The following is a 25,602-nucleotide window of genomic DNA, read 5'->3' as shown; positions in this document are numbered from 1 at the left end:
GAGAAGAATGAGGGGGGATTTGATAGCTGCTTTCAACTACCTGAGAGGTGGTTCCAGAGAGGATGGTTCTAGACTATTCTCAGTGGTAGAAGAGGACAGGACAAGGAGTAATGGTCTCAAGTTGCAGTGGGGGAGGTTTAGGTTGGATATTAGGAAAAACTTTTTCACTAGGAGGGTGGTGAAACACTGGAATGCGTTACCTAGGGAGGTGGTAGAATCTCCTTCCTTGGAAGTTTTTAAGGTCAGGCTTGACAAAGCCTTGGCTGGGATGATTTGATTGGGGATTGGTCCTGCTTTGAGCAGGGGGTTGGACTAGATGACCTCCTGAGGTCCCTTCCAACCCTGATATTTTATGATTCTATGATTGAAAGAGATCTTGGAGTCATTGTGGATAGTTCTCTGAAAACATCCACTCAATGTGCAGCGGCAGTCAAAAAAGAAAACAGAATGTTGGGAATACTTAAGAAAGGGATAAATAAGACAGAAAATCTCATATTGCCTTTATATAAATCCATGGTATGCCCACATCTTGAATACTGCATGCAGGTGCGGTAGCCCCATCTCAAAAAAAAAAATAATAATAATAGGAATTAGAAAAGGGCAACAAAAATGATTTAGGGATATGGAACGGCTTCCGTAGGAGAAGAGATTAATAAGACTGGGACTTTTCATCTTGAAAAAGAGACGACTAAGGGGGGATATGATTGAGGTCTATAAAATCATGACTGGTGTGGAGAAAAAAAAAATAAGTGTTATTTATTCCTTCTCATAACACAAGAACTAGGGGTTACCAAATGAAATTAATAGGCAGCAGGTTTAACAAACAAACAAAAGGAAGTATTTCTTCACACAATGCACAGTCAACCTGTGGAACTCTGCCAGAGGATGTTGTGAAGGTCAAGACTATAACAGGGTTCAAAAAAGAACTAGATAAATTCAATGGCTATTAGCCAAGATGGGCAAGGATGGTGTCCCTAGCCTCTGCCGGAAGTTGGGAATGGGTGACAGGGAATGGATCACTTGATGATTTACCTGTTCATTCCCTCTGAGGCACCTGGCATTGGCCACTGTCGGAAGACAGGATACTGGGCTAGATGGACTTTTGGTCTGACCCAGTATGGCTGTTTTTATGTAATATGTGAGAGGCGGAGAGCATGTATTAACAACGAAGCATAGGCAGCAAAAGGAGAAAGTCCACTGAAGAAATCAAAGGCAAAGGAAACGCAAGAGATGATGTAGCAGATGGAAGACAAGGCTGGATCAAGAGATTTATCTTGGAATACTGGAGACTATAGCATGTTTAAAGGGAGAGGGAAAGGAAACAGATGGGACAGTGTGGTGTTCCAGGAAACTGGATGATCAGAGGGACATGGGAACTGAGCTCTACTTTGTGCCTCAAATTTTCATTAGCGGACTACAATCTGAATCATCAACTACGGGCACAATCATGAGACCACAACTCCTGGTCTCCATTCTCCCCACCCCTTATTTTAGGTTATCCTCTTACCAGATCGTATGCCAGAACGAGATGTCAGTACAAGCTTCTGAGCGCCTCTTTCAACCAGCCACTGAGCCAATTCCAGACCAAAGCCACCTAGGCCTCCTGTGATGATGTAGGACTTTGTAGGTGTGCAGGAAGTTCGGGAGATGGCGGCGAGTCTGACAGGCTCCATCTCCCTCACAGAAAATTCCTTCTCTTCCTCTTGTACCTTCCAACAGTCAGACAACAACAATTAAGTAGGAGAGGAAATAGGTCATACCTCTTTGGATCCAGAACCAAGGGCTCTAGAGCATTAGATGTGTCAACGGGCTGAGTTGGCAATATTGTGAGCTATGGGGTTAATTTCCCTCACTAAATGGATGGATTCCTTCTCTCTCTCCTTCCCAGCTATGCTGTTCTAGTTAGGGAATTTCAACCTCACTACACATGGCCCATTTTTTTGTATGCAGTTCATACACACAGGATTCCTGGGTCAGGATGACAGATGTAGAAGAGAAGCCAAGGCCTACAGGTGTCATTACCTTGATCATAACTTTGCCAATGTGTTTTCCTTGTGCCATGAACCTGAAGGCAGCTTCTACCTCCTCTCTGTTGAAGATCGTAGTCCTCAGGGGTTTTACCACACCATCTCTTATACCCATCTTCAGCAGGTCTGACACTTCCTCCCACTCCTGGTTTCCCTCTTCAAATATGGCATCTAGCAGGATTCCATGAAATGCTACATTCTTCAGGAAAAGGGCCATTCCTAGAGGAAGAAACACGGTTAGCACACCATACTGCTGCAGTTTCTTGTCAAATTAAATTTCTTAGTTTCAAAACCATTTGCTTGTCTCCATGCTAGTCAGTGATGTGCGAGTATAGGGCATAACAGTCACAAAGCAACAGGGACAGTCACAAAGCAAAATCATGGAGCAGGTCCTCAAGGAATCAATTCTGAAGCACTTAGAGTAGAGGAAAGTGATCAGGAACAGTCAGCATGGATTCACCAAGGGCAAGTCATGCCTGACTAATCTAATTGCCTTCTGTGACGAGATAACTGGCTCTGTGGATGAAGGGAAAGCAGTGGACGTGTTGTTCCTTGACTTTAGAAAAGCTTTTGACGCTGTCTCCCACAGTATTCTTGTCAGCAAGTTAAAGAAGTATGGGCTGGATGAATGCACTATAAGGTGGGTAGAAAGTTGGCTAGATTGTCGGGCTCAACGGGTAGTGATCAATGGCTTCATGTCTAGTTGGCAGCCAGTATCAAGTGGAGTGCCCCAAGGGTCAGTCCTGGGGCCGGTTTTGTTCAATATCTTCATAAATGATCTGGAGGATGGTGTGGATTGCACCCTCAGCAAGTTTGCAGACGAACTAAACTGGGAGGAGTGGTAGATACGCTCGAGGGTAGGGATAGGATACAGAGGGACCTAGACAAATTGGAGGATTGGGCCAAAAGAAATCTGATGAGGTTCAACAAGGACAAGTGCAGAGTCCTGCACTTAGGATGGAAGAATCCAATGAATTGCTACAGACTAGGGACCGAATGGCTAGGCAGCAGTTCTGCAGAAAAGGACCTAGGGGTTACAGTGGACGAGAAGCTGGATATGAGTCAACAGTGTGCCCTTGTTGCCAAGAAGGCCAATGGCATTTTGGGATGTATACGTAGGGGCACTGCCAGCAGATCGAGGGACGTGATCGTTCCCCTCTATTCGACATTGGTGAGGCCTCATCTGGAGTACTGTGTCCAGTTTTGGGCCCCACACTACAAGAAGGATGTGGAAAAATCGGAAAATGTCCAGCGGAGGGCAACAAAAATGATTAGGAGACTGGAACACATGAGTTATGAGGAGAGGCTGAGGGAACTGGGATTGTTTAGTCTACAGAAGAATGAGGGGGGATTTGATAGCTGCTTTCAACTACCTGAAAGGTGGTTCCAAAGAATATGGATCTAGACTATTCTCAGTGGTAGCGGATGACAGGACAAGGAGTAATGGTCTCAAGTTGTAGTGGGGGAGATTTAGGTTGGATATTAGGAAAAAAATTTTCACTAGGAGGGTGGTGAAACACTGGAATGCGTTACCTAGGGAGGTGGTGGAATCTCCTTCCTTAGAAGTTTTTAAGGTCAGGCTTGACAAAGCCCTGGCTGGGATGATTTAATTGGGGATCGGTCCTGCTTTGAGCAGGGGGTTGGACTAGATGACCTCCTGAGGTCCCTTCCAACCCTGATATTCTATGATTCTAGGGAAAAAGTTAATAAAGCAGGTATTTTTCTAAAGGCTTGTCTTCACTACTGGGGTAAGTTGACCTAAGTTATGCTACTCCAGCTACATTATTCATGTAGCTGGAATAGACATAGCTTAGATCGACTTACCCTGGTATCTTCACTGCGCTGCGTTGACAGGAGATGCTCTCTGGTCAAGACTTCCCTTACTCCTCTCGGAGAGGTGGAGTACCAAGGTTGACCAGAGAGCGTTCTGCCATCGATTTAGTGGGTCTTCACTAAACCCACTAAATTGACCTTGCTGCATCGATTGCAGCAGCATCGATCTCCCCATAGCGAAGACAAGCCCTAAGAACTAAAAATCTACTCAATTTAATTAACACTACATGAGCAAGGGTGCTCTGTAAGGAAGAGAGACTAGTTCACCAGAAGCTCCACCCATACAAGTCACTGGCAAGGATATTAGTTACAAACATTATTTTATCAGGACAAACTATAAATAGCTGATCAGTTATCTTGAGAGCAGAAGCAACTAATGAGAGCTGAATCATAGAATGTACAGAAGTAAAAGCACTATTAATCTTCCTGTCCATCTCTACAGTGGATTCTTCCCTGTTGGACACTTTCTAGTTCTTTGTCTTGACAAGTTTTAAAAGGTCCAAGCAATGGGGCTGCCACCACTTCCTGTAAGCAACTATTCCAGAGTCTGCTACAGCCCATCACCAGGAAGTTTCTCCTAATAGTTAGTCTAGGTTTCCCTTTTCCTAATGGGTATACCCTATGCTATAGCCCTAAGTAATTCCTCTCTATCCTTAGTTCTATCCCTGACTCACATGGACATGGTTAAATGACTCACATGGACTCATTTAACCAAGCTAAACAGACCTTTTTTCCTCACGTCAGCCCCTACAGCCCCATGACCACTTCAGTTGCTGTTCTTGGAGATCCAGCCAATTTGGCTTTATCTTTGTAGTAACGAGATGCCCAGAACTGAATGGAATATTCCAGGTGTGATCAACACAACACCTCCATCATTTCCTTGCTCTCTGATGTCTTTGCGATGCAGCCCAAAGTTTCATCATCTTTTTGTTGCCATATCATATTGCTAACCCATGTCAAGTCTCTTTTTGCATTACAGCTTCCCAGGATTTTGATTCCCAGTCACCCCAGATGTATTAGCTTCATTTTTCCAAGCGGAATTATATTGTTATTTTCTGCCATGTTTCTAATGTCTCTAGGTCCCTTTGGATCATTTCTGTCCTCACTTGTGTTTGCAGCGCCTCCTAATTTAACATCATTGGTAAGTTTCATTAACATGTTAATTACAGTTTATAAATGATCTTCAAGATCATTAAGGATGATGTTAAGACTTGACTTAACACATATACACCAACTCTGTCATAGTTATAAACCTGTTTTTTATTGTTAGTATTGCAGTAATGCCTAGAGGGCCCTGATTGGGGCTCACTGTGGTAGGCCCTGTACAAACATCTGATGAATAGAAAGTCCCTGCCCTAAAGAGCTTATAATCCAAATATAATGATGAGAAATAAATGGATACAAACATACAGGGGAGCTACATTGTACAGAGATAATTAGGATTGTGTAATAAGCAATGGTCATATCACACCAGTGGCCTAACCACTGTCAAGTGTTTTGTAGGCATTATGGCACAGGTTGGTTTTAAAAAGAGGACTTTAAAAAGGGTAACTTTGTGGCTTTACACATATTTACGGGGAGCTTCTCCCATGCAAGAATCACAGCACAAGAGTTTGCATGAAGGTACTTGTTGGAAAAAATTGATAAATGATCAGTGATGAATGTATCATTGCAAAGTTAATGGTTTTGCTTGGTACACATGCCTTTTAAAGCTCTGATAATGTTCATATTGTGGGATATGGATATAGTCCAGCTAAGGCTAGATGTTTCCTGATGCAGTATATCTTACCAAGTGGGCTGTTGTTAGACAGATCATATTTGCCTATTTCCAAGAAGCGTCCATGTCTAGCAAGGCAACGTAGACTGGCCTGGAGCTTTTCTTCTGCCAAGGAGTTTAATACCAGGTTGACCCCTACAAGAAAGCAGTAACAGCATTTAGCATGCTCATTCCTGGCAGAGAACCTGACACTCTCCGTGACTTTTCCTTATCTATACAACCAGTTCTAGCCATGATCTTTCTAACTCTGCAACCCTTCTGCCATCCACCATTCCTTGGACTCACCTTTCCCATTGGTGACACGCAGTACATGTTGCTCAAAGGAGGTATTTCTGGAGCTGGCAAAGCTGTTAGCATCCAGCTGAGGGAATCTTGTTTGGAGATACTCACGTTTCTCAACAGAACCTGACAACAGAGGAGCATTTTATTTTCCTGAGACACAAGCACTCCTTGGCTCATACATCATACATTCCCCTGCCCTCTGCTAAAATCTCTGATAACAGGACAGGGCGAGGATGCAACTCCGAGGAGCTCTCAGACATCTGTAACAGAGCTCTGGGACTTGACACCAGGAGATCCTTTGAGCAAGGGCAGTTTTATAGCTACTGCCTTGTTCCTGTTAGCAAGTTAATGATGGCTTTATTACAGCAAGGGACAAACCAAGTCATACACTTTCTTTGGTCACATTTCAGAGAAGCTACTGTATCTAAAGATACAGGGCCTTTATTTTCTTCTCAGACCCTTGTAACTGACTTCGTTGGAGTCACTCTCGATTTACAGTAGTTAAATGAAGATAGTGATGCTCCATGCAGAGGTAGGAGTGTTTGTCCATGGCAAGTGTATGCATTTGTTTGTGGCAGGGAGGAAAGGGGCAGATTTAGTCATGTGGCCAGCAGCTGAATTAGTCTCCTTTTCCAGGCATTCTCAGAAATACAAACTGGTAGGAAACCATGCAGAAGGTGAGTCACAGAAATGGGACTTCATTACTTACCTACAGTAGCAAAGACACGGCAGCCCATGCTTAGCGCAATAGAAATGGCTGCCTGGCCCACACCCCCGGAGCCTGAGTGAATGAGTACACTCTCTCCCTTCTTCATACCACCTCGAACAACCAAAGCATAATAAGCAGTGGCATAGACCACAGGCACTGAGGCTGCCTCCTCCAGAGTCCTAAAGAAAGGAAAATAAAGAATTTTCAGTTCTGGAAGAAACAACTCCCTGTATCTGGGACGGAGGGTGGAGACCACACAGACTCCAATTTGTACAAAAATGCAGCACTGTGTCTCTTTAATGGGAATACATGCATACTCTGCATTGACCCCCAGTTAACCTTCACTGCCAACTGAAGGCCCCACTCTTGTTCCTTGAAAAAGTCCTAAGTAGTTTAGGGCCTGACTACATCTCTCTATTCACACCCACCGATACAGCTAGACTCTTCTGGCACAATGCAGCTAGCAGTGCCCAGGGTGAAGCCATTACAACAAAGACAAAATATTCTTGGTGGAGGGCCTTCAACTGTAAGCCTGCCTACCAGAGCAGGTAAAACTGAGCCCAGCTTACTTAACTGTTTTAAGAGCATACTGCAAGTCTCACCATTTTGGCAAAAGCTTTCAACAACAGATAGTCAAAACTAAACCTTCTCCCCAGTGTAGATACACCCAAGCTACTGCAGCAGAGAGAGGCAAAGAGCAGAATCTACTATAGATCAATAATGGTGCTTAGCTACCGTAGTGATAGATACCAAGATACAGGACTCCGGTGTCTGTGGGAAAAGCGATGTATAGAATGCAAACAGCACAGGCCAGTCGAGGAAGTCGATACAAGACACAGTCAGTAAGACAAGAGCTCAGGCCTGTGGCTCAGGACAATAGTTCTGCTACATCAAAGAATCAGAGTGTGTTCCATCTCCAATTACAGTTCCTTACATTAAACTCTTTCCTCACCCCATAATCATCCCCAAATGAAACTTCAGTTTCATTCAGGCAACTGCAGGGTATAGCCTTATCAACATGTGGGAAAAACAGAACAAAGAGACCTACCAGTTCTCTGGCACCTCCCACAAAAACCTCTGGTCAGAGTCCACCACTGTAGCCAGCCCTTTTGCTGGGAGCAATCCCATCACCCGTTTTCCAGTGGGGTCCCGTCCTGAGAATTCCATTCCCAGCATGCACTGCTGCAGAGCCCAGTTACCTGAGAAAGGGATAAAATTATTGCAATGAAATTGCTCCTGTAAAATCCTCTGGGTCAAATATTCACCAACAAGAACGATCTCCCTGAAGTTGTGATTGGAGTTCCCCTCATCTTGGTCTCTCGCCAGCTCCATGGAAAACCTCTCCAAATCCTGGAATTAGTGTCCTGCTTGCATAGCTCATTAAACACAGTGGCTTATTTTCTCTTCCCACAAACTCCCCAGAAAGCTGAGAAGCACTGCCAGTCACAGCTCTAGGAAAAGCTGACCACCACAAATCTCAATTTCTATTCTCAATGCTGTCATTTTAGCTTCTAGCTTTCTTTTGAGAAACTGCACTGAAATCTCATCTTGTTTGCAGGATCTTTCCCCTCATCTCTGACAAAAAAACCTCTCAACTCAAACATTAGGTCCTTTGGGCACGCTGGAAGTCAGTCATTTGATCTATAGACAAGAAGGATTCACACTAAGACTCTGATTTAGGCAAAGAATAGACACATTTAGGGTGGCTAGACTGGGTTGGGGACACTCTCTAGTTAAGTCACCTAACAACTGCCACAGGTGGGGAAACCAAGGCACAGAGCGCTGACGTGATTTGCCCAAGGCCAAAGAGGCAGTCTATCTATAGCACAAGTGGAGGACGGTTAGCTAGGAACTCCCGGATTCTAATCTTAGTTCTTAAACTGACACCTTTTGGGGTTTTGGGCAAGTCACTTCACCTCCAACTCAGTTTCTCCTTTTATGAAAAGGGGTAATACTCACCTCATATGTGAGCCATGAGCATTAAATTAGATACTATATAAATGCCAAATGGTATTGGCACTGCAGTAGTGCTCAGGAGTTCTTGGCACCCATTTCTAGGTTTAGACAAATGCCTCTTATTTTCAAATATCAACTTTGCGTAAGCAAAGAAAAAAAAGGCTGATTTACAGCTAGTGTGCTGGTAAAACTGGAACGTTCTTGTCACACTTGGAAACTTATTTACATAATTTTAGTTGTGGAAACTGCCCAATCTCCCCATTCACCTGGGATAGCATCCGGAGAAAGCTTCCCTGTAGCCAGCATAATGTCACGGAAATTAAGAGATGCGTAATAGACCCTGCAGAGTTGAATGTTGGGATTGGTGGTGTGGAAATGGCGAAGTGGAGAGGCAATCCAGCGAAGGGATGAGAGGTCCCCACGAGTCAGCACATTCACATAAGCATAGTCTGTCAACTCCAGAGGCTGGGCTGCAGGAGAACAAGGAAAAGCCAGTGACTTCTCTAAGGGGAGAGAGCTTTACACACGCTAACATGGCAAAGACAATTCATTTGATGGAAGAGGTTCCTTGTGCAGCAAGAATAGCATGCATACTATGGGACAGACAAGGAATAGGAGCCATACATGGGTGAGAGGAAATTTTCCATTTGTAGTTAGCCAGTTCCTCCCATTCGCCCCACCCAAGACCTTCCTCTCCCTGTAATCTCACCTGAACACTACAAAATAACTCATTCTACCTGGTGACATCGGCACATGGCACTCTCCTGTCATGGAATTGGGATAGTGATTGCCCAAAGGTACCACCAGTACATCAGAGGAGTAAATCCTTGGGCCAATAAAAGATAAAAGAAAAGAAAAGAAAAAGTACCTCCTCAAATCTCACTCTAAGACCTGTGGGAGGAAATGCTGCCAAATGACCATCAGGCCTTGATCATAAAAGTCACCTTGCTGCAACAGAAAGTGTCTGAAGGAGCCCCACTTTCCATCACGATACACATTCATCACCAAGTCTCCCTGTAGGATTTTCTGCATCTCCCTGGCAGAAGGGCTTGTGGGAGGGATGGCCGAGGAGGAATTCAGGTTGGAAACAAACAAGCATCTAGAGAGAATACAAATATTCAATCCACATTTGTCATTTTACTTGCTTGCCTGTCATGTGTTGAAGAAACTGATGGAAGATCGTCTCCTCTCCAATTGTGACTAAATATTGCATTTTTGTACCTGATCCTGTGGCCCCCTGGTTCCTGGCGTAGACAGTTCACCATTCCCACAATTCCTGAATTCCCACAGCTGGTAGCAGTCAGCCACACAGGCTGCTCAGATGTATCAGCTAAGATCATCTACGAGAGAAATCCCAGCCAGGCTGATTAGGCTTCATAGAAAAGGAAAGGGCTCTTATTTCCATAAGAGATGGTTGAAAAACTCTCTGGTTTCCCTATACACAGGGAAAGAGCTTTGTGAAGCATAGACACCCTGTTCCCAAGGCTTCTTGTCTACTGTATGAAAGGCCTGGAAATAGGAGAGACGTGTAGCCAACTCCATACACAGGAACTCACCTTTAAAGATTCCACCCACTTGTAATGGGTCTCCTCTACAGGTAGGAAAATAGGGATCTTGGCAGAAGCCTGCTGGCGGCACAGGAAGATGGCTGAGCCAAAAAAACGATCTCTTCACAGCAACCAGATTCAACAAGGTCTTGCTAAATAAATCCTCCCATTCTGCCTGCCAAGCCAAGAAAGATGAAAATTATTGGCAAATGGTCAGGAAAGATTAGAATTGCAAACTAGACTTCTGTGTACAACATCTCCTCAATGGAGATCATCAGCTGGTCCTATCCTCCTCTTTCTATACATGGGGTAAGCTTTTGCCAGAGATCCTATGAATCAACTTGGTTATTTCCTCCCCAGGTCACTTTGATAAATACTAACTATGGTAAGACTACTGTAGAGTTTTACACAGGACTTCTAATAGTCACAACAAGTCACTACTTCCACCTCAGCAGCTCCCCAAATTGTCAAAGGTATTCATTTTTATTTGTTAAGTATCAGGGGGTAGCCGCGTTAGTCTGTATCCACAAAAACAACAAGGAGTCCGGTGGCACCTTAAAGACTAACAGATTTATTTGAGCATAAACTTTTGTGGGTAAAAACCTCACTTCTTCAGATGCATGGCGTGAAAGTCACAAAGGCAGACATAACTATACTGACACATGAAGAGAAGGGAGTTACCTCACAAGTGGAGAACCAGTGCTGACAGGGCCAATCTGATCAGGGTGGATGTAGTCCACTCCCAACAACAGATGAGGTGGTGTCAATTGCAGGAGAAGCAAAGCTGCTTCTGTAATGAGCCAGCCACTCCCAGTCCCTATTCAAGCCCAAATTAATGGTGTTAAATTTGCAAATGAATTTTAGTTCTGCTGTTTCTCTCCGAAGTCTGTTTCTGAAGCTTTTTTGTTCAAGTATAGCTACTTTCAAATCTGGTTTTTAGAATGTCCAGGAAGATTGAAGTGAAGTGTTCTCCCACTGGCTTTTGTGTATTAGCATTCCTGATGTCAGATTTGTGTCCATTTATTCTTTTACATAGGGACTGTCCGGTTTGGCCAATGTCCATGGCAGAGGGGCATTGCTGGCACATGATGGCATATATCACATTAGTAGACATTCAGGTGAATGAGCCTCTGATGGTGTGGCTGATGTGGTTGGGTCCTCTGATGGTGTCGCTTACAGACAGCCCCCCAACCTGAAGCAAATACTCACCAGCAACTACACACCACACCAATACCAACCCAGGAACCAATCCCTGTAGCAAATGTCGTTGTCTACTCTGTCCCCATATCTACTCTAGTGACACCATCAGAGGACCCAACCACAGGGGACTGGGGCCAAGAAATACAGAGTTCTTTTTTCAGCACTTCTGGCTGTCGTAAGTAAATTAAATCTTCAACAACAACAAAAAGTAGAGTGGACACATCAACCTGAGTCCCTCCATCTGGAAGGGAAGCTGGCAGAGAACAGGAGGAGGTGGCTGCAACATTTTCAGTATTGTCTAGAAGCAAGTGACATTGCAGCAAAAGAGGAAAATGAAATGCTCTTCAGCTGTGACAGGTCCAGAGGCATGTACAGTTCTACAACACATTCTGACGTGAGCATGAAAGGGACTGGAAACAGAAAAAAATAATTCAAAAGTTTCAAGAGTACTTTAAATCATGCAGAGTGTCACTTGGGAAACCCACATTTTCTTTCACAGGTCTCAGCTATGGCACTTACCTTTTGCCACCCTAGGGTTCTGATAGGATAAAAGACTTAAAGGAAGTTATAAATCAACAGGGAAAAAAGCGACTTACAGGCACAAGGACAGTTGAGTAACTTTGATATCATAATACCTCCTTTTAATAAATGCTTAGAAAAAAATTACAGAAGAAGTCTAGTGATTGCAACAGGCCAAATTCTGCATTCACTACATCCAATGCTGCACTGTTAATTCCAGTGGGACTGACAGTATACATGAGGGAAGGATCTTACTCGGTGAATTTGTTACTCTCAAGACAGACCTCCCATAATTGTAGAAGAGAATTGGGTTATAAACTCAGATTCACACTTTATATTGCTGGTTGACAAAAACATTGCTATGCTAAAGTCTAATCTTTAGTAAAGAAGGTTCTGAGCTTGCAACATTCCCTCATCCTTTGGGTAAAACGCAAAGCAAAAGCTCATGCTCATTAATCATCTCAGAGGACTTTTTGCAAGAGAGTTGGGCTGTAAGAATCAGTGTCTCAGCTACATTCCAACTCCAGGGATTATATTTACCTCCCTTATTTCCATTTGCCGTTTCAATGGGTTATAGTATTCTTTTTCACTTCCTGTCCTAAAAAGAAGTGTTGTATAGGACTGAGTCGCTGCTATGTTCCATTCAAGTATCAGGACTGGATGAAGGATCTTCCTGTATTTATGAAGCATTCTGGGACCCCCACAGGGAGAGAGAGACACCATGTAAACAGCTACTGTAATTCTTTAAGGCCTGGCTGTGCTATAAGGATACTCTTCTTGTCCATGGCTCTCTTTGGAGCCCATCAGACACCACCCGAGGTTAGCCAGTGGAGTCCCTGCAAAGCATTGAGACACATTCTTGCTTTCCCAGAAGCAGAACCCATTGCCTTCAGCATTTCAAGAGCAGGAAGAAAATAGAACAAATGCACCTTTAACTCAGAGCCCCCATGATAATACAGCAAACAGACTAGAGCAACTAGTTTGCAGATGGAGTATGTTTTTATATGGAGATCCATATGAACTAAAACTGGTCACCTGAAATACATTATGAAAGAAATTTTGACCTAAACTCACCTGAATTGACTTCCCTACTTGTGCAGCACAGATGGATTCAGAACTTATCTCTGCTGACTAGGAATATTTCTATACATTCCTGAGAAGGGACAAGATAAGATGGAGCAGCCATTCAATGAAATGAACTGCCTGAGATTCTGTATGCAACAAAGTGGAGTCTAGGGCTAACTGTAGAGCAAACATCAAAAGAGTTTGGAAAGGCCAACTGTTTACCTGAGCCAAGAGGCCTCTCTGCTGAAGATCTGGACTTGTAAGGAAACTGATGATTTCTCCAAGCGTTTCTCCTTTGAGAAGGGTGTGCAGTAAAACAAACCCTCCTTCTTTCACCGTGGCTGCTAAGTTGGAGAGAATCTCTGCTGGGTTCTCAAAAATGCTCACTGAGCAGTTGCACACCAGCAGGTCAGCACTGGTCAGGTGTCCAGGAGGAGGGCTGATAGGATCCCACTGGGCAATGGAAACACCAGTTTCCTGCAGCTGGCTTTCATCGACTGGAAGAGTTTCTGGGGCTCGGTCAGTGGCAGTGTAGTCTAGTTGTAGCATGGGCTGCGTATTTAGGAGACCAGTAACACGAGAGAACAGACGTCCATCTCCTGCCAGAGCCTGCAAGGAAAGAAAAAGAGGGAATAAGATGAAAATACTGGATATTGTTAGCACATTATGATGAGAGAAGAAAAATTGTTGAGATTTCAAAGCCTCTTAGAGATTCAGTCTATAGTTTCTCATCCTGGGGTCCCAACTAACCTCCACGATCTTCATCCTGTGACTGGTAATGTTCTCCAGTGCTATATCCACACAAGCCTTCAGCTCAGGAGAATCTAGCAAGGCACTGAGTAGTGGATCATCCTGGAGATGCACCTTCTCCCGAGTAACAATCTGTTCTAGCTCTGAATACAGGTTTCCATTCAGTTCCAGACGACAGATTTCAGCAAGGATGTGGAAGAGGCCCTTCTGCATGGACACAGTCTCTCCAAAGGCCCCCACTGTCTCTAGCCCTGGGATGGCCAGTTTGACTCCATGGAATGCTACTTTCTCCTGTAATTTGCAAATCAGACCTAGAGCACAGGAGGAGGAGAAAAATCAGTTCCTTACACAGGTCTTCCTCTTCTTCCAGTCCTGTAGAGGCTTCCTGTTCCAAATAAGCATGGCAAGCAGAACTGCTGGAGGACAGCATCACTCATTGCTTCCCCCAAATGTTAGCCATGGGTCTTGGTTACTGTGTAGCCCAAGTATGTAATCCATACAACCCAGTTACATAAACCATTTCCAAATAGCAGCTCATTTTTATTGCTGATATGTATTGTGGTAGCAGCCAATCAAGATAGGGCTCATTGAGGTAGGCTCTGTACAAACACATAGTAAGACAGTCCAAGAGACAAAAAAACCCCACAGATGTGACCCCTTAGTGACGGGGGTTAAGACAAAGAAGTAGAGCTCATGACAAATATGTGGCACGTTTGTGCCACGTGTTTATTTTATATATGATTTACTTAAATTCCTGTGTTTTGGGAGATTCTTTTGGGGTGTGGGGGAGGTACTCAAGATTGCAGAGAGAAAGAGACTAAGTTAGAGTAAAAGGAAGGGGAAAAAAGGGAAAAGGGGAGAGATGAGAAGGATGCAAATCAGGGAAGTCCTGGCAAGAACTTCTACGAGCTCCCAGAGACCCTTGTTAAAAATCCCACCAGCAATTTGAATATCAGATCAGTTTCCTTGCCCAGAAGACAAAAGATCACGGTCTCTGGACGCTGCTAGATCAGCCATGCCAGGAACACCTTCCCTGGGGCTCAGAAATATTCCTGAAGAACAAGGTTTTTGCCTTTTGTAGAAATATTCCAGGAGAAGGGGTACGGCTGTCCTCCCTGGGTCTCCAACCCACCCCTTAATAGTCTGCTATGCTATGAGTATCCTCAGTAGACTTCTCCAGGAACAAAAGTATAAAAACAGTTCCAACACGTGCTCAATACCTCCTGGAGCTGTACCCTCCTTGGTTACGGTCAGAAGAGTATGTTTGTGGTTTAGGTGGGAACATATGAATAAACGCACCTAGCCCTCTTTGCAGGCACAAGAAGCAAATCTGCATTAAGATGGGTTGTAATAAGTCACCTGCCAATATTTGAAAAGTGATTGGGCTAGACTCCTCCCAGAGGTGTTGAGGGTTAATATACACCCTTGTGCACCTTCAAGGACAACTGCAGCAACTGCCATTCAACCCTGTGGAAGGGGAGGTATACCCCCACCTCCACCCAACTCTGGGAGTCTCATAAAATTCCAGCTGGGACTCCTTTGAAGCCCTGCCTGTTGAGGATGTCTTGGAGAAATGCTGAATCAGCCCATCTCCTTGGTGCCCAAAGGGCTGGGTTGGTCAGTCGGTTGGTCCCCCAGCAGTAGTTCCACTGTGACTCTGCTTTGGGAAGACTTTCTGCTGCAATGGGCCACAGCAGCTTTTGCCAGTGGAATGAATCACAGCCACAGTGTGCATGTCAAGGCTAGAGCAGTCTGGACCTGTCCCTGCTTCTACTGAGGAAGACAAGTCCGTGCTGTTCTCCAGGCAAAGATTCCAAGAGGCTGTGCAGGCACATACTCTAACCTCACAGAGAGCCCTTGATACCTGCTCACCATCATGTTATAAAGTGCTACTGAAATCCCTTTACCTTTGCAATGTTCCAAATGGGCACAAAGATGGGCCTCTGAAGACAAACAATCACTCTCAACATAGGGCACATAGCAAAATTTTTCCAGAGTTGGAGGTCTCTGTTCCTGCTGTCGCCGAGGTGCCGCAGTAGCATGGAGCCCAGAGATTCGAACACCTCCTGCCATGATGTTATTGAGGCAACAGTCAACAACAACATCAAAAGCTGCAAGGCAAGAAGAGAACATGCAGATAAATGTTGAAAGTGTCATATGAAGAGGCATTGCCGTGTTTAATATGGTCAGAGAGAGTAGGTCCTGTGTCAAAGTGCACAGTAGAAGGAATAGCAGAGTGGCTTGGAAACCCATAAGTCTTACACGTCTCTCTTACTACTTTGGGCAGGTGAAGCTGCTTCAGGTCATTTGGAGAGCCATAAAGAAGCTGGGAAAATTCCACTTGTGGAAGAGGATTCATTACCTTCAGTATCATCCTTGTATTTGTGCACTCGCTCTTGGTGTAGTGACGGATCAATGCACACAGAGCGTATTCTAGTTGGTAAGCGGAGGCTGTGACCTGTCTCACTCAAGATGATCATCTGCAGCAAGGTGTCAAGGAAAGTTACCCAGTTCCCATTCCACAGGACTTTTCCTGTGTTCCCTGGGGAAGAGAAGAATAAGCCCCATCAGTACTCTTTCACCCAGCAGACATAGGAGAATATCTGCTTCAAAGCCAGATAAAATGAGAAAAATAAGATCTCTGTTCATCAACTGCACAGGCTCTGCTCCACACAACTATCCCTGGGAATGCCACTGCATGCCTGCCCTGCCCAGGAGAGACCAGCCTCCCCATTGCTCCATCAATACAGTTACAATATTCTTATCCTGGCATGCACATAGGCATGCCCACTCCATGACATTTAAATACAGTCACTTTAACAAACGGATAACATTCATTCACACCATTAGTCATACAACTTCCTTGATTATCTTTCTATAGGAAAGACACACCTTCATTGTTCGATTCTAAAAGTCCCTGGAACGTTGGCCCATAATCATAACCACGCAGACGAAGCGCTTTGTAAATATCTGCCTTGGACAGACTGAATTTGGGTGTCATGTTTGGCTGGGTCTCCAAGTCAACTTGCTGGTTACGGAAATTATTTAGAGCAGTTTCTTCCAAAAGGCAAATTTTCCCTGACAGACACAATATAGAGAACAAGAGCAGTCAGTGTTCAGACATATACAGCATGGGACTCTTCACAGTAGGCCAGGACAGCCAGAATTATCCACTTACCACTTACAGCCAGGTTTCCATTCCAGGACACTTCAAAACAGTGGGAAGCAGGCAGGAGTCTCACCTCCAGCTGTGTTGAACCTGCAAACAAACCCAGAGATTGCTGAAACGTGTGTTAGGGAGACCCTTCCCTCCCATGTTCTTCCTCATGCACTCCCTTCACTAATTGTCCCAAATTCCCTGGAATCTCCTGCTTTTCACACTACCTTCTGCCCTACTATGCACAACATGGAACAGAGACAACATGATATCCCACTTCAGGATGTATAACAGGGTAAGGTGACGTGTAATGTATTTGTTTCCTTCTCCCTCCCCACTGCCATGCACTCTTCCCTTCTGCCCATCTTTCCCAATCTTTACTATTCAGGCTTGAGACCCCAGATGCAACCTCTCCCTCACCTTTCTTGGAAAGGATTGTTGCCTGATGGATTGTAACCTCTTCAAAAATAACAGGCATTTGTTCCATGGTAATCCCCAGAGACCGTGCCAGAGTTCGCCAGGCTAGCACCAGGTACCCAGTTGCTGGATACAGGACTCTGCCATCAATGCAGTGACCAACCAAGTAATAATCGGAGGATTCAGAATCCATATCTGCCAGTTAAACAAGAAAGAACAAAAATTCCTTTAGAACTCCCAGGAAACGAAGACTTCAGAGCAAGGTAAGAATTTCCAGGAATCTGGCCACATAGAGGTGTCAAAGCTGCTATTGTTCTGAACCAGGCCAACCCCCCAGCTTTGTTCAGATCACTTCATTTCTAACCTCAAGAGCAGTTCCAGCCACAAAGTTAGCACACCCTCTTCATATAAGGCTTTGGAGATGCCGCTTAGAGGACTTTGCATTCCCATTTTGGGAACAAGAGAAACTGACGTAGAAGTGAGGAAGACTGGTACGCACCAATATTATAGACTGATGCTGATGAAGATCCCCCAGAGCCGGTGGGAAAGTCTTCAGCTTTTGGGACATCCCAAGTCTGGCTGTGGTCCCACAAGATGTAAGGAGATATTAATGGGGTTCCCACTGGGGCAGGATATTCAACAGTTGGGAACACATTATTTGAGAGAACATTTATTCTGGAAAGACAAAGGTCAAGAAAATTTAGTGATTTTAGTAGTGACAGTGGTCAGAAATTATAAGTCTGTGGGATTCCTAGAGAAAGGCCGACAGCAAACCTAGCACCAGAGTACACCAGCAACAGTCAGATTTGCAATTATAGCACCAGCAGTCCACGAGAGGCAACGCTTGTATCCAGGAAGTAGTCTAACCTCCAGTTCCAGGAGTCCTCAGAATTTATCTACCCCAACAGTATCATTTTCTTTGCAATATAGTCTTAGGTCCGACTGTGGGACATCTCTTCATAGCAACAACGTGACTATAGCAGAGACATGTTCCCTAAGTCCTTTTACAGGGTAACTAAGGGGCTGGCTCAATCCCTCTCAAAAGGTACATACCAAAGGATGGGACGCAAACTCTCTGCTCTCAACAGCTCCTTACCCAGTTAGGTAGATCTTTCCAACATGTGTCAGGAAGAACTCCAGATTGTTTTTGTGCTCTCTCTTCATCAAAGGTAGTATGGTGCAGGTTGGTTTCAAACTTCTCCTCAGAATAGCCTGATCAAGCAGAGATCAAAGATCACGGTCAGAGGAATTCATTCATTTCCTGGTCTGAGAGGTCCCCCTGCCCTGCTCTGCGGGGTGGGTGGGTCTGATTACGTCTTTTGTCTGAAGATCATGTACATTTGTTTGGCAAGGGGAAGGGGAGAGAAGAAAAGGAGGAAGACACATTCCCTTGAGTAGGGTCAAAAGCGTAATAAGGAGAAAATCTACTTAATATCCCTAAAAACCAACCAATCCCCACACTCCAACATACTAAAACCCCACAGAAACACACAAAGGGTAGGTCTACACTGCCCGCCGGATAGTGATCGATATATCGGGGGTCAATTTATCATGTCTAGTCTAGACACGATAAATCGATCCCTGAGTGCTCTCCCGTCAACTCCAGAACTCCAGCACCGCGAGAGGCGCAAGTGGAGTCGACGGGGGAGCGGTGGCAGTCAACTCACCGCCGTGAAGACGCTGCGGTAAGTCAATCTAGGTACGTCAACTTCAGCTACGCTATTCCCATAGCTGAAGTTGCGTACCTTACATCAACTCCCCCCCCCCCCCCCCCCCCCGAGTGTAGACCAGGGCAAAGAAAGCCAAGAAATGCAAAAGAGAAGGTGGTAACAAACAAACCAAACAACCACATTTGCTTGGTTGTGTTGTACAACTCAGGCAGGCTGCGGGTGCGGTAGCACCCCTGGCTTGAAGTAGTAACAACAACGAAATACATGGTTTCTGCTTTCAGCACCCCCACAATAAAAACTGTTCTACTGCCCATAGCACAACCTGCATATTTTAATGAGATACATTTTACAGAAAAACAGTCATGTAAAGCTACACACTATCCACGGAGAAAGGGTAGTAAATCCAAACAATGCAACTGAGTTAGTGTTACTGGTACTATATATGGTAGCTTTTGTATTGTTTCACTGGGTTCAACTGTAGAAGCTTAATGTTCCATTAACATTGTTGAATTAAGCCTCTCTTTCCCAGTGGCTGTATCTTTAAAAACCTCTTACCAAGCCTTCTAAACATCTGCATTACTTACATCTAATGGAATTAAAATCAATACATTATTGTACACCATGTTAAAAATGCTACTATCCTTGTTTTTCCTTTCCCTTGTCTGCTTGACAATTACCACCTACCTCTTAGTCATATTATATCTTTAATTACAAAGAGTTATAATCTACTGAAGCAATCACAGTGTATTTGTTCAGAAATGATCATCCACCAGCATGAAATAAAAACAATTGGTAAAATATTTTCTAAATTAAGAGGAGAAAGCCTGTCTTGTGGAATTTACAAGCACTACTGACTGTGCCAGAAAAGCTTGCAAGTTCCTTGAGGCAAACACTGCCCTTTTAAACTAGCTGTGCACATATTAATAGTGCAGCTGATTCCTCAGATGGTCACATATCTTTGTCACTCTCCCACACAAAGGCAATAAATCTCTATGAGGACTTAGTCCAGGCCAAGTGTCAAGCCCCAGCAGTGTTCACTGTAGGCATAGGTAAAAGGTAGTTAGGATTTCAAATAAAAAAAATGGGGACGCATACTACACAGAGCTGTAGAGATTTTACACAAATTTTCAAAGTTTTCTCTGCTTTCAGGGTGGATAAAAATCAATGATTTTTAAAAAAAAATAAAAAAAATAGGCTTTTTTTCCCTCAAAAGCATTATATCAAAAAAATCTGATCTAAAGATACATTATAGCTCAAAGATATCTCATCATGGAATAGGGATTATAAATGCTAATTCTATAGTATGAGACAATATATTAATGTAATCTTTAAGAAAAGTTTTGTAAATGAGTTCCAATAGTTCATGGATTAGGGACCCAATCTTATGAGGTTCCAGGGGCTTCTGTATAGATTTAGGTTAATCTTTCTATCTACCCAATGGGACTCAGTGCTCAGTCTAGAAGATACAATCAGAGATGCTTAGTTTTGCATTTCTCAAACTGTGGATTTGTGTCTCCGGAGAGAACATGCTTGTTAACAGCAAAAATGTTTTTAAATAAAATAAATAGAGGTGAGAAATAATAGACCTCAACCCTATCGTCCCTCTGCAAATGTGTGTACACAGAGTCAATCCCTTACCTCTCTCTCAAAGTGCAAAGTTTCAAAAAGTTCAATGAATAGAAGATTGTTGGGGGTGGAATAGATCTGGATAAGGAGAAGAAGTCTGGAGATAAATGTGAGAAGAGAGGGACAGGCAGTAGAAACAAAAGTGAAACTGTTTAAGCAGCATGTTCCAGACGTCTTGAGGTCTTTCTGAGTGTAGCCTTCATTGATTTGAGATCTACCATACCATTCTCTCACTAGAAGGGAAAACCTATAATGGCAGAAGGCCGTAAGAGCGACCCAATTTGGGAATATTATAATGAAGTTCCTCTACCTGTGGGTACGACAGGTATGCGTGCAAAATGTGAACAGTGCAACAAAGAAATGTAAGGCTTGGTTGCCCGAATGAAAACATCATGAGAAGTGTTCCTTCTCAGGAGGAAGCTGCGTTGAAGATGATGAAAGGAACATGTCTGAACATGCAGGATCTTCAGGTTTGTAAACTTTTATTTCATACTTTCTTAGGGACTGCCTGTCTTCCTTCTGGACTATTTTTGAATTCTCATGTTTGAGCAAAAAAAAAAAATATATATAGCTGTTACTCTATGGTACTATCATTTTAGATGCAGCTGTGATAAAAAATAAACAGCTGAAATAGGCAGATCTTCCTTTTACAATTTCACCTTTAAAGTAGCACTGAGTGTCAGTGAATGCAATGGAGTAATACTAAATGAGACATATGGTAGTAAATTAAATAACTGGATTCTCCTAAACAAAATAAGTCAATGCATCCTCAACATACAGGATTCTGAAGACTATCCACCTTCAAGATCACCATCATTTTCTATAGTTTCAGAGTTATCTGCCAATGATCGTGTTTCAGTCACATCATGTATGTCACATAGCCACAGTATATCACCTGTAGCAAAAAAAAAAAAAAAAAAAAATCTCCATCATCCAGAAACAACCATAGATAAGTTTGTGGTAAGAACCAGCAGATTACAAAAAGAGGTAAATTGCTTGGTTTGTTTATGCAACAAAAAAACCTCTCCTTTCCATATGATTGAGAACCCAGACTTCATTAAGACCAGGATACAGTCCACCCACAGAGCAGATGACACAGGCAAATTGCTGGATAAAGTGTATGAAAGAGAAATTGAGCAATGTGCAAAAGGTCTAGAGTGTAAAATTGTTAACCTCAGTCTTGATGGGTGGAGCAATGTCCACAATGATCCTTTTGTATGTGCTTGTGTGACAACAGAAGAAGGGAATGTCTTCCTTACAGAAACAATTGATACATCAGGAAATGCACGCACAGCAGAATACTTACAAGAAGTAGCAGTAAAAGCTATAACAAACTGTGAAAATAAATTCAAATGTCTAGTATGCAGCTTGGTCACAGACAATGCTGCAAATGTATCCAAGATGAGAAGAAATTATTTAGAAGAGAGTGAAGAGAGTCCCAAGCTAACAACATACGGTTGCAGTGGTCATTTGATGCAACTCCTAGCCAAAGACTTCAGTATTCCAGAAATAAAGGCTAATGATGTTGAAATTGCAAAATACTTCGGTGGTAACCACTTTGCAACAGCTGCTCTAAAAAAAGTGGGAGGAACCAAGCTAACTCTCCCACAGGATGTGCAATGGAACTCAGTAGTGGACTGTTTTGAGCACTGTATCAAGAACTGGCCTAATCTGATGACAGTTTGTGAACAAAATTGTGAAAAAAATGGATGGCACTGTCACAGCCAAAGTTCTCAACATTGGGCTTAAGAGAAATGTTGAACACCTGCTGAGGGCCCTGGAGCCTATTTCTGTAGCCTTGAACACAATGCAGGGAAATCGCTGTTTTACTGCTGACGCTTCTGAAATTTGGAAGGAACTGAGTGAGATCTTCAAAAGACATACAATGACAGAGTTAAATGACAAGCATTAAAAAAACAAATGGGACAAGCACCATCTCCAGCTCATTGTCTTGCAAATATTCTCAATACTCGGTACCAGGGTCAAACCTCACGGGCTGAAGAAGAGGAGTTCGCTATGACATGGACATCCAATAATCATCCCTCCATAATAAACTTCAGAGCTAAAGGTGAACCATTCAAGAAATGTAAGTTTGCTGATGTTTTAAAGAAAGTCACACCAGTGAACTGGTGGAAGTCACTTAAGCACTTGGATTCAGAGACTGCTGAAGTGATAATCTCACTTTTAACAGCAGTAGCTTCTTCTGCTGGTACAGAAAGAATAGTTTCTTCCTTTGGACTAATTCATTCCAAATTGAGAAATAGTTTGGGACCTGAAAAAGCAGGAAAGCTTGTTTTTCCTTTCCAGATTATGAACAAACAGGAAAATGAAGGTGAAGACGACAGAGTTAGCTGCAGAAGCCAATATTTTAAGTTTGTCATGTTGACCTGGCTGACATAGTCGATTTAATTTTTTTTGTATTTAAAATATTTCATTTAACTCTTTTCGTTAAAAACAAATTTTAACAAAAACAAACCTGATTTTAAAAAACGTGAATGTTTAACTAAATTCAAAATTCATATGCTTGTTTTGTTATATTATGTTTGCCGTTGAAGAAAAAAATCCGGACTACATAACGTTGTTGTTTTAGTTAAATAAAAAAAATGTAAATGTCTGTCTGGTGATCTCCTAATAGAGCATGGCAAGAAAATTCTCCAAATATTAGTGATTAACCTGTTGAACTGGAGATAGTTCACCTCCCAATGACTTCATAAATATCTGCTTCAATTACCTTTGGTAAATGAAATAACCAATCATTCATTTTCTGTTACAGCTGTAAAACTAACCTGAAAAGTTTTCAAAATAAATCACTTAAAAAATGTATAGTATGTACCTTCTAAAAATGAAACGTACATCTCCAAGTTGTGAAGAATATGTATTAAAGGTTAAATCAAATTGATTTAAAATCAAGATTTAAATCAATTTGATTTAAATCAAATCCACCCTGTCTGCTTTTGAGCAGAGAAGAAAGTTAAAGTCAAACCTCTGACATTTTCAGAAGTTTTCTTTTACAAGAATGTGTAAACAAGGCTTATTGTAGAATTTCTTGCAGTCTTTCCAAAGCAAAGAAGGGTGTGATTTACCTCCCCCATCACCTGTTCTCTGCTTGTACTGTCCCCACATAACCAGGCTGTAGTAGCTATGTAACAATTTTTGGGCAGTAGCTGGAAGCAATATTGCCAACACTCAATATTTAACAAATAAAAACAAAAAAAAAACCCAATCATTAGTTAGGTCCCCCCCCTTAGTGTGCACTTGAACCATGATTTCAAGCTATTCTTTGGAACCATGATGGTTAGAAATATATTTTTTAAATGAAAGTTGAGATTCTCATGTAATTGCATTAATCTGGAAGTTGGAGTTTTGACAAAACCACCAAATATCACAAGACTTGCAATAAAGTCATACAAGTTGCCAACACTGTGGAAGTACACATGCTCTTCATGTCCAGCATTCCCAGACAGAAGGCATAAGCCCACACCCATAAGGGTCCCTCCTCGGCTCTTCATCATAGATCAATTTCAAACACCCTTGCAAGGGTTGCCCTGCAAAGCAGTGACAGAGATAGATGCAAGCCTCCATTAGGTTGAATTTTCTGATATACGTATGCACTGGGCCATTTAGCCTGGAGCTGGCTAAGTGGATGGCCTACAGGAGATCATAGGACCTGTGCCCTAACAGGTAAACTAGAGCTTTGTGGAACACAGACTGCCTCTCCATGAAGCTCAGGACCAAGTTAGATTTCTCTTTGCTTACACTGAGATTTGTCGAGTGTGTAGTTTCCTGCCAGGAATGAAGTACACCAGTGTGAACTAGCAGACAGAGCACTGAACTGGAAATCAGGAAGCCTGGGTTCCATTCTTGACTCTGCCAGTGACATGCTGTGTGATCTGTGGCAAGTCACTTTATCTCTCCCAGCTGACCTCCTTTGTGAAACACCTGAAGATCCATGGATTAAGAATGCATGTAAGAAGTAGTTTGTATCACGCCTCCTCTGCCGTCACACACTCTTATGAGGTAGTCATCCAGTTATGGATAGACATGCGTGCTTTTGCTGTCAGAGATGAGCTTTAACCTACTATGCTGCACTCACAGTGACTACACTGCTGCTCCATTGAGAGGCAGGACCTTTGTACCAGTAGCAGTAATTCCTCACCAGGAACCTGAGGCACTTTGTGCTTTTGCTTTATTGACACGTGAGATGTGGGCATTTCAAAAGATCAAAGGGTATGAACCAGGCCTGAGGGTTGAGAATAGGGAATCTTCTCCCTAGAGAAGTTTCAGAGTAGCAGCCGTGTTAGTCTGTATTCGCAAAAAGAAAAGGAGTACTTGTGGCACCTTAGAGACTAACCAATTTATTTGAGCATAATGCATCCGATGAAGTGAGCTGTAGCTCACAAAAGCTTACGCTCAAATAAATTTGTTAGTCTCTAAGGTGCCACAAGTCCTCCTTTTCTCCCTAGAGAAGCTGGCCAGAATTTCATTTCCCTTAGGAATCTCCTATCTGTGGAGGCCCAAAAAGAAAAAACCCTCTTTCTTTTACGACTAACTACCTTTTCTCCTGGTAAGGCTCTAGCACCACTTCTATGGCTCCCAGTTCAAGAGGGCCAAAAAAAAATAAATAAATAAAAAATCACTGCTCTCAACAACATCTCAGGAGAGGAATTCCAAAAAAGGGAGCTTTTGGACATAGCTAAACGTACATCTGGCCACAATTTCCTTATAGGTTGCAGCTCTCAAATTAAGGCCACTGAGGAATACACCTTTCTTCCTAGCATAACCAGTGTGACAATACTCTGTCCTTGCCTCCGTGGGTCCCGTGTTTCCTGGCGGATTTCGCTAGCCTCAGAGGCTCACTGTGACCCTCCATGTAACCGTTCTCTCTCTAGAGACAAGGGTCACAGTCTACTGAGCCATTTTTCATCATAAGCCAGTGAGGGAGGTGAAGTGAAGTTATCCTTCCTTGCACAGTCTCTGTTCTCTCCCAGTCTCAATGATCAATCAGGGAGCAAAGGTGGGGGGAGGGGGGGGGAGGAGGAGCCCAGGCCCACCCTCTACTCTGGGCTC

The 25,602-nt window shown here is 43.2% G+C and overlaps 1 protein-coding gene across 1 annotated transcript in view; it reads right to left on the bottom strand.

Moving 5' to 3' along the window:
• FASN (fatty acid synthase) overlaps window positions 1-25,602 on the bottom strand; it is an 83,844-nt gene that overhangs the window by 26,808 nt on the left and 31,434 nt on the right. Inside the window, 20 exon segments of the mRNA XM_037914136.2 lie at window positions 1,508-1,709; window positions 2,023-2,246; window positions 5,650-5,772; window positions 5,923-6,042; window positions 6,629-6,807; window positions 7,677-7,827; window positions 8,851-9,054; window positions 9,529-9,683; window positions 9,806-9,924; window positions 10,141-10,245; window positions 10,247-10,306; window positions 13,138-13,524; window positions 13,666-13,976; window positions 15,573-15,776; window positions 16,028-16,207; window positions 16,558-16,743; window positions 16,844-16,924; window positions 17,243-17,434; window positions 17,739-17,914; window positions 18,336-18,451. Coding sequence (XP_037770064.1) covers window positions 1,508-1,709; window positions 2,023-2,246; window positions 5,650-5,772; window positions 5,923-6,042; window positions 6,629-6,807; window positions 7,677-7,827; window positions 8,851-9,054; window positions 9,529-9,683; window positions 9,806-9,924; window positions 10,141-10,245; window positions 10,247-10,306; window positions 13,138-13,524; window positions 13,666-13,976; window positions 15,573-15,776; window positions 16,028-16,207; window positions 16,558-16,743; window positions 16,844-16,924; window positions 17,243-17,434; window positions 17,739-17,914; window positions 18,336-18,451 — 3,475 coding nt within the window.

The sequence above is a fragment of the Chelonia mydas genome, chromosome 14, assembly GCF_015237465.2.
Source record: "Chelonia mydas isolate rCheMyd1 chromosome 14, rCheMyd1.pri.v2, whole genome shotgun sequence".
Classification (NCBI taxonomy): domain Eukaryota; kingdom Metazoa; phylum Chordata; order Testudines; family Cheloniidae; genus Chelonia; species Chelonia mydas.
The sequence above is the reverse complement of the archived record's forward strand: the minus strand, read 5'-3'. Positions and strand labels throughout refer to the sequence as shown.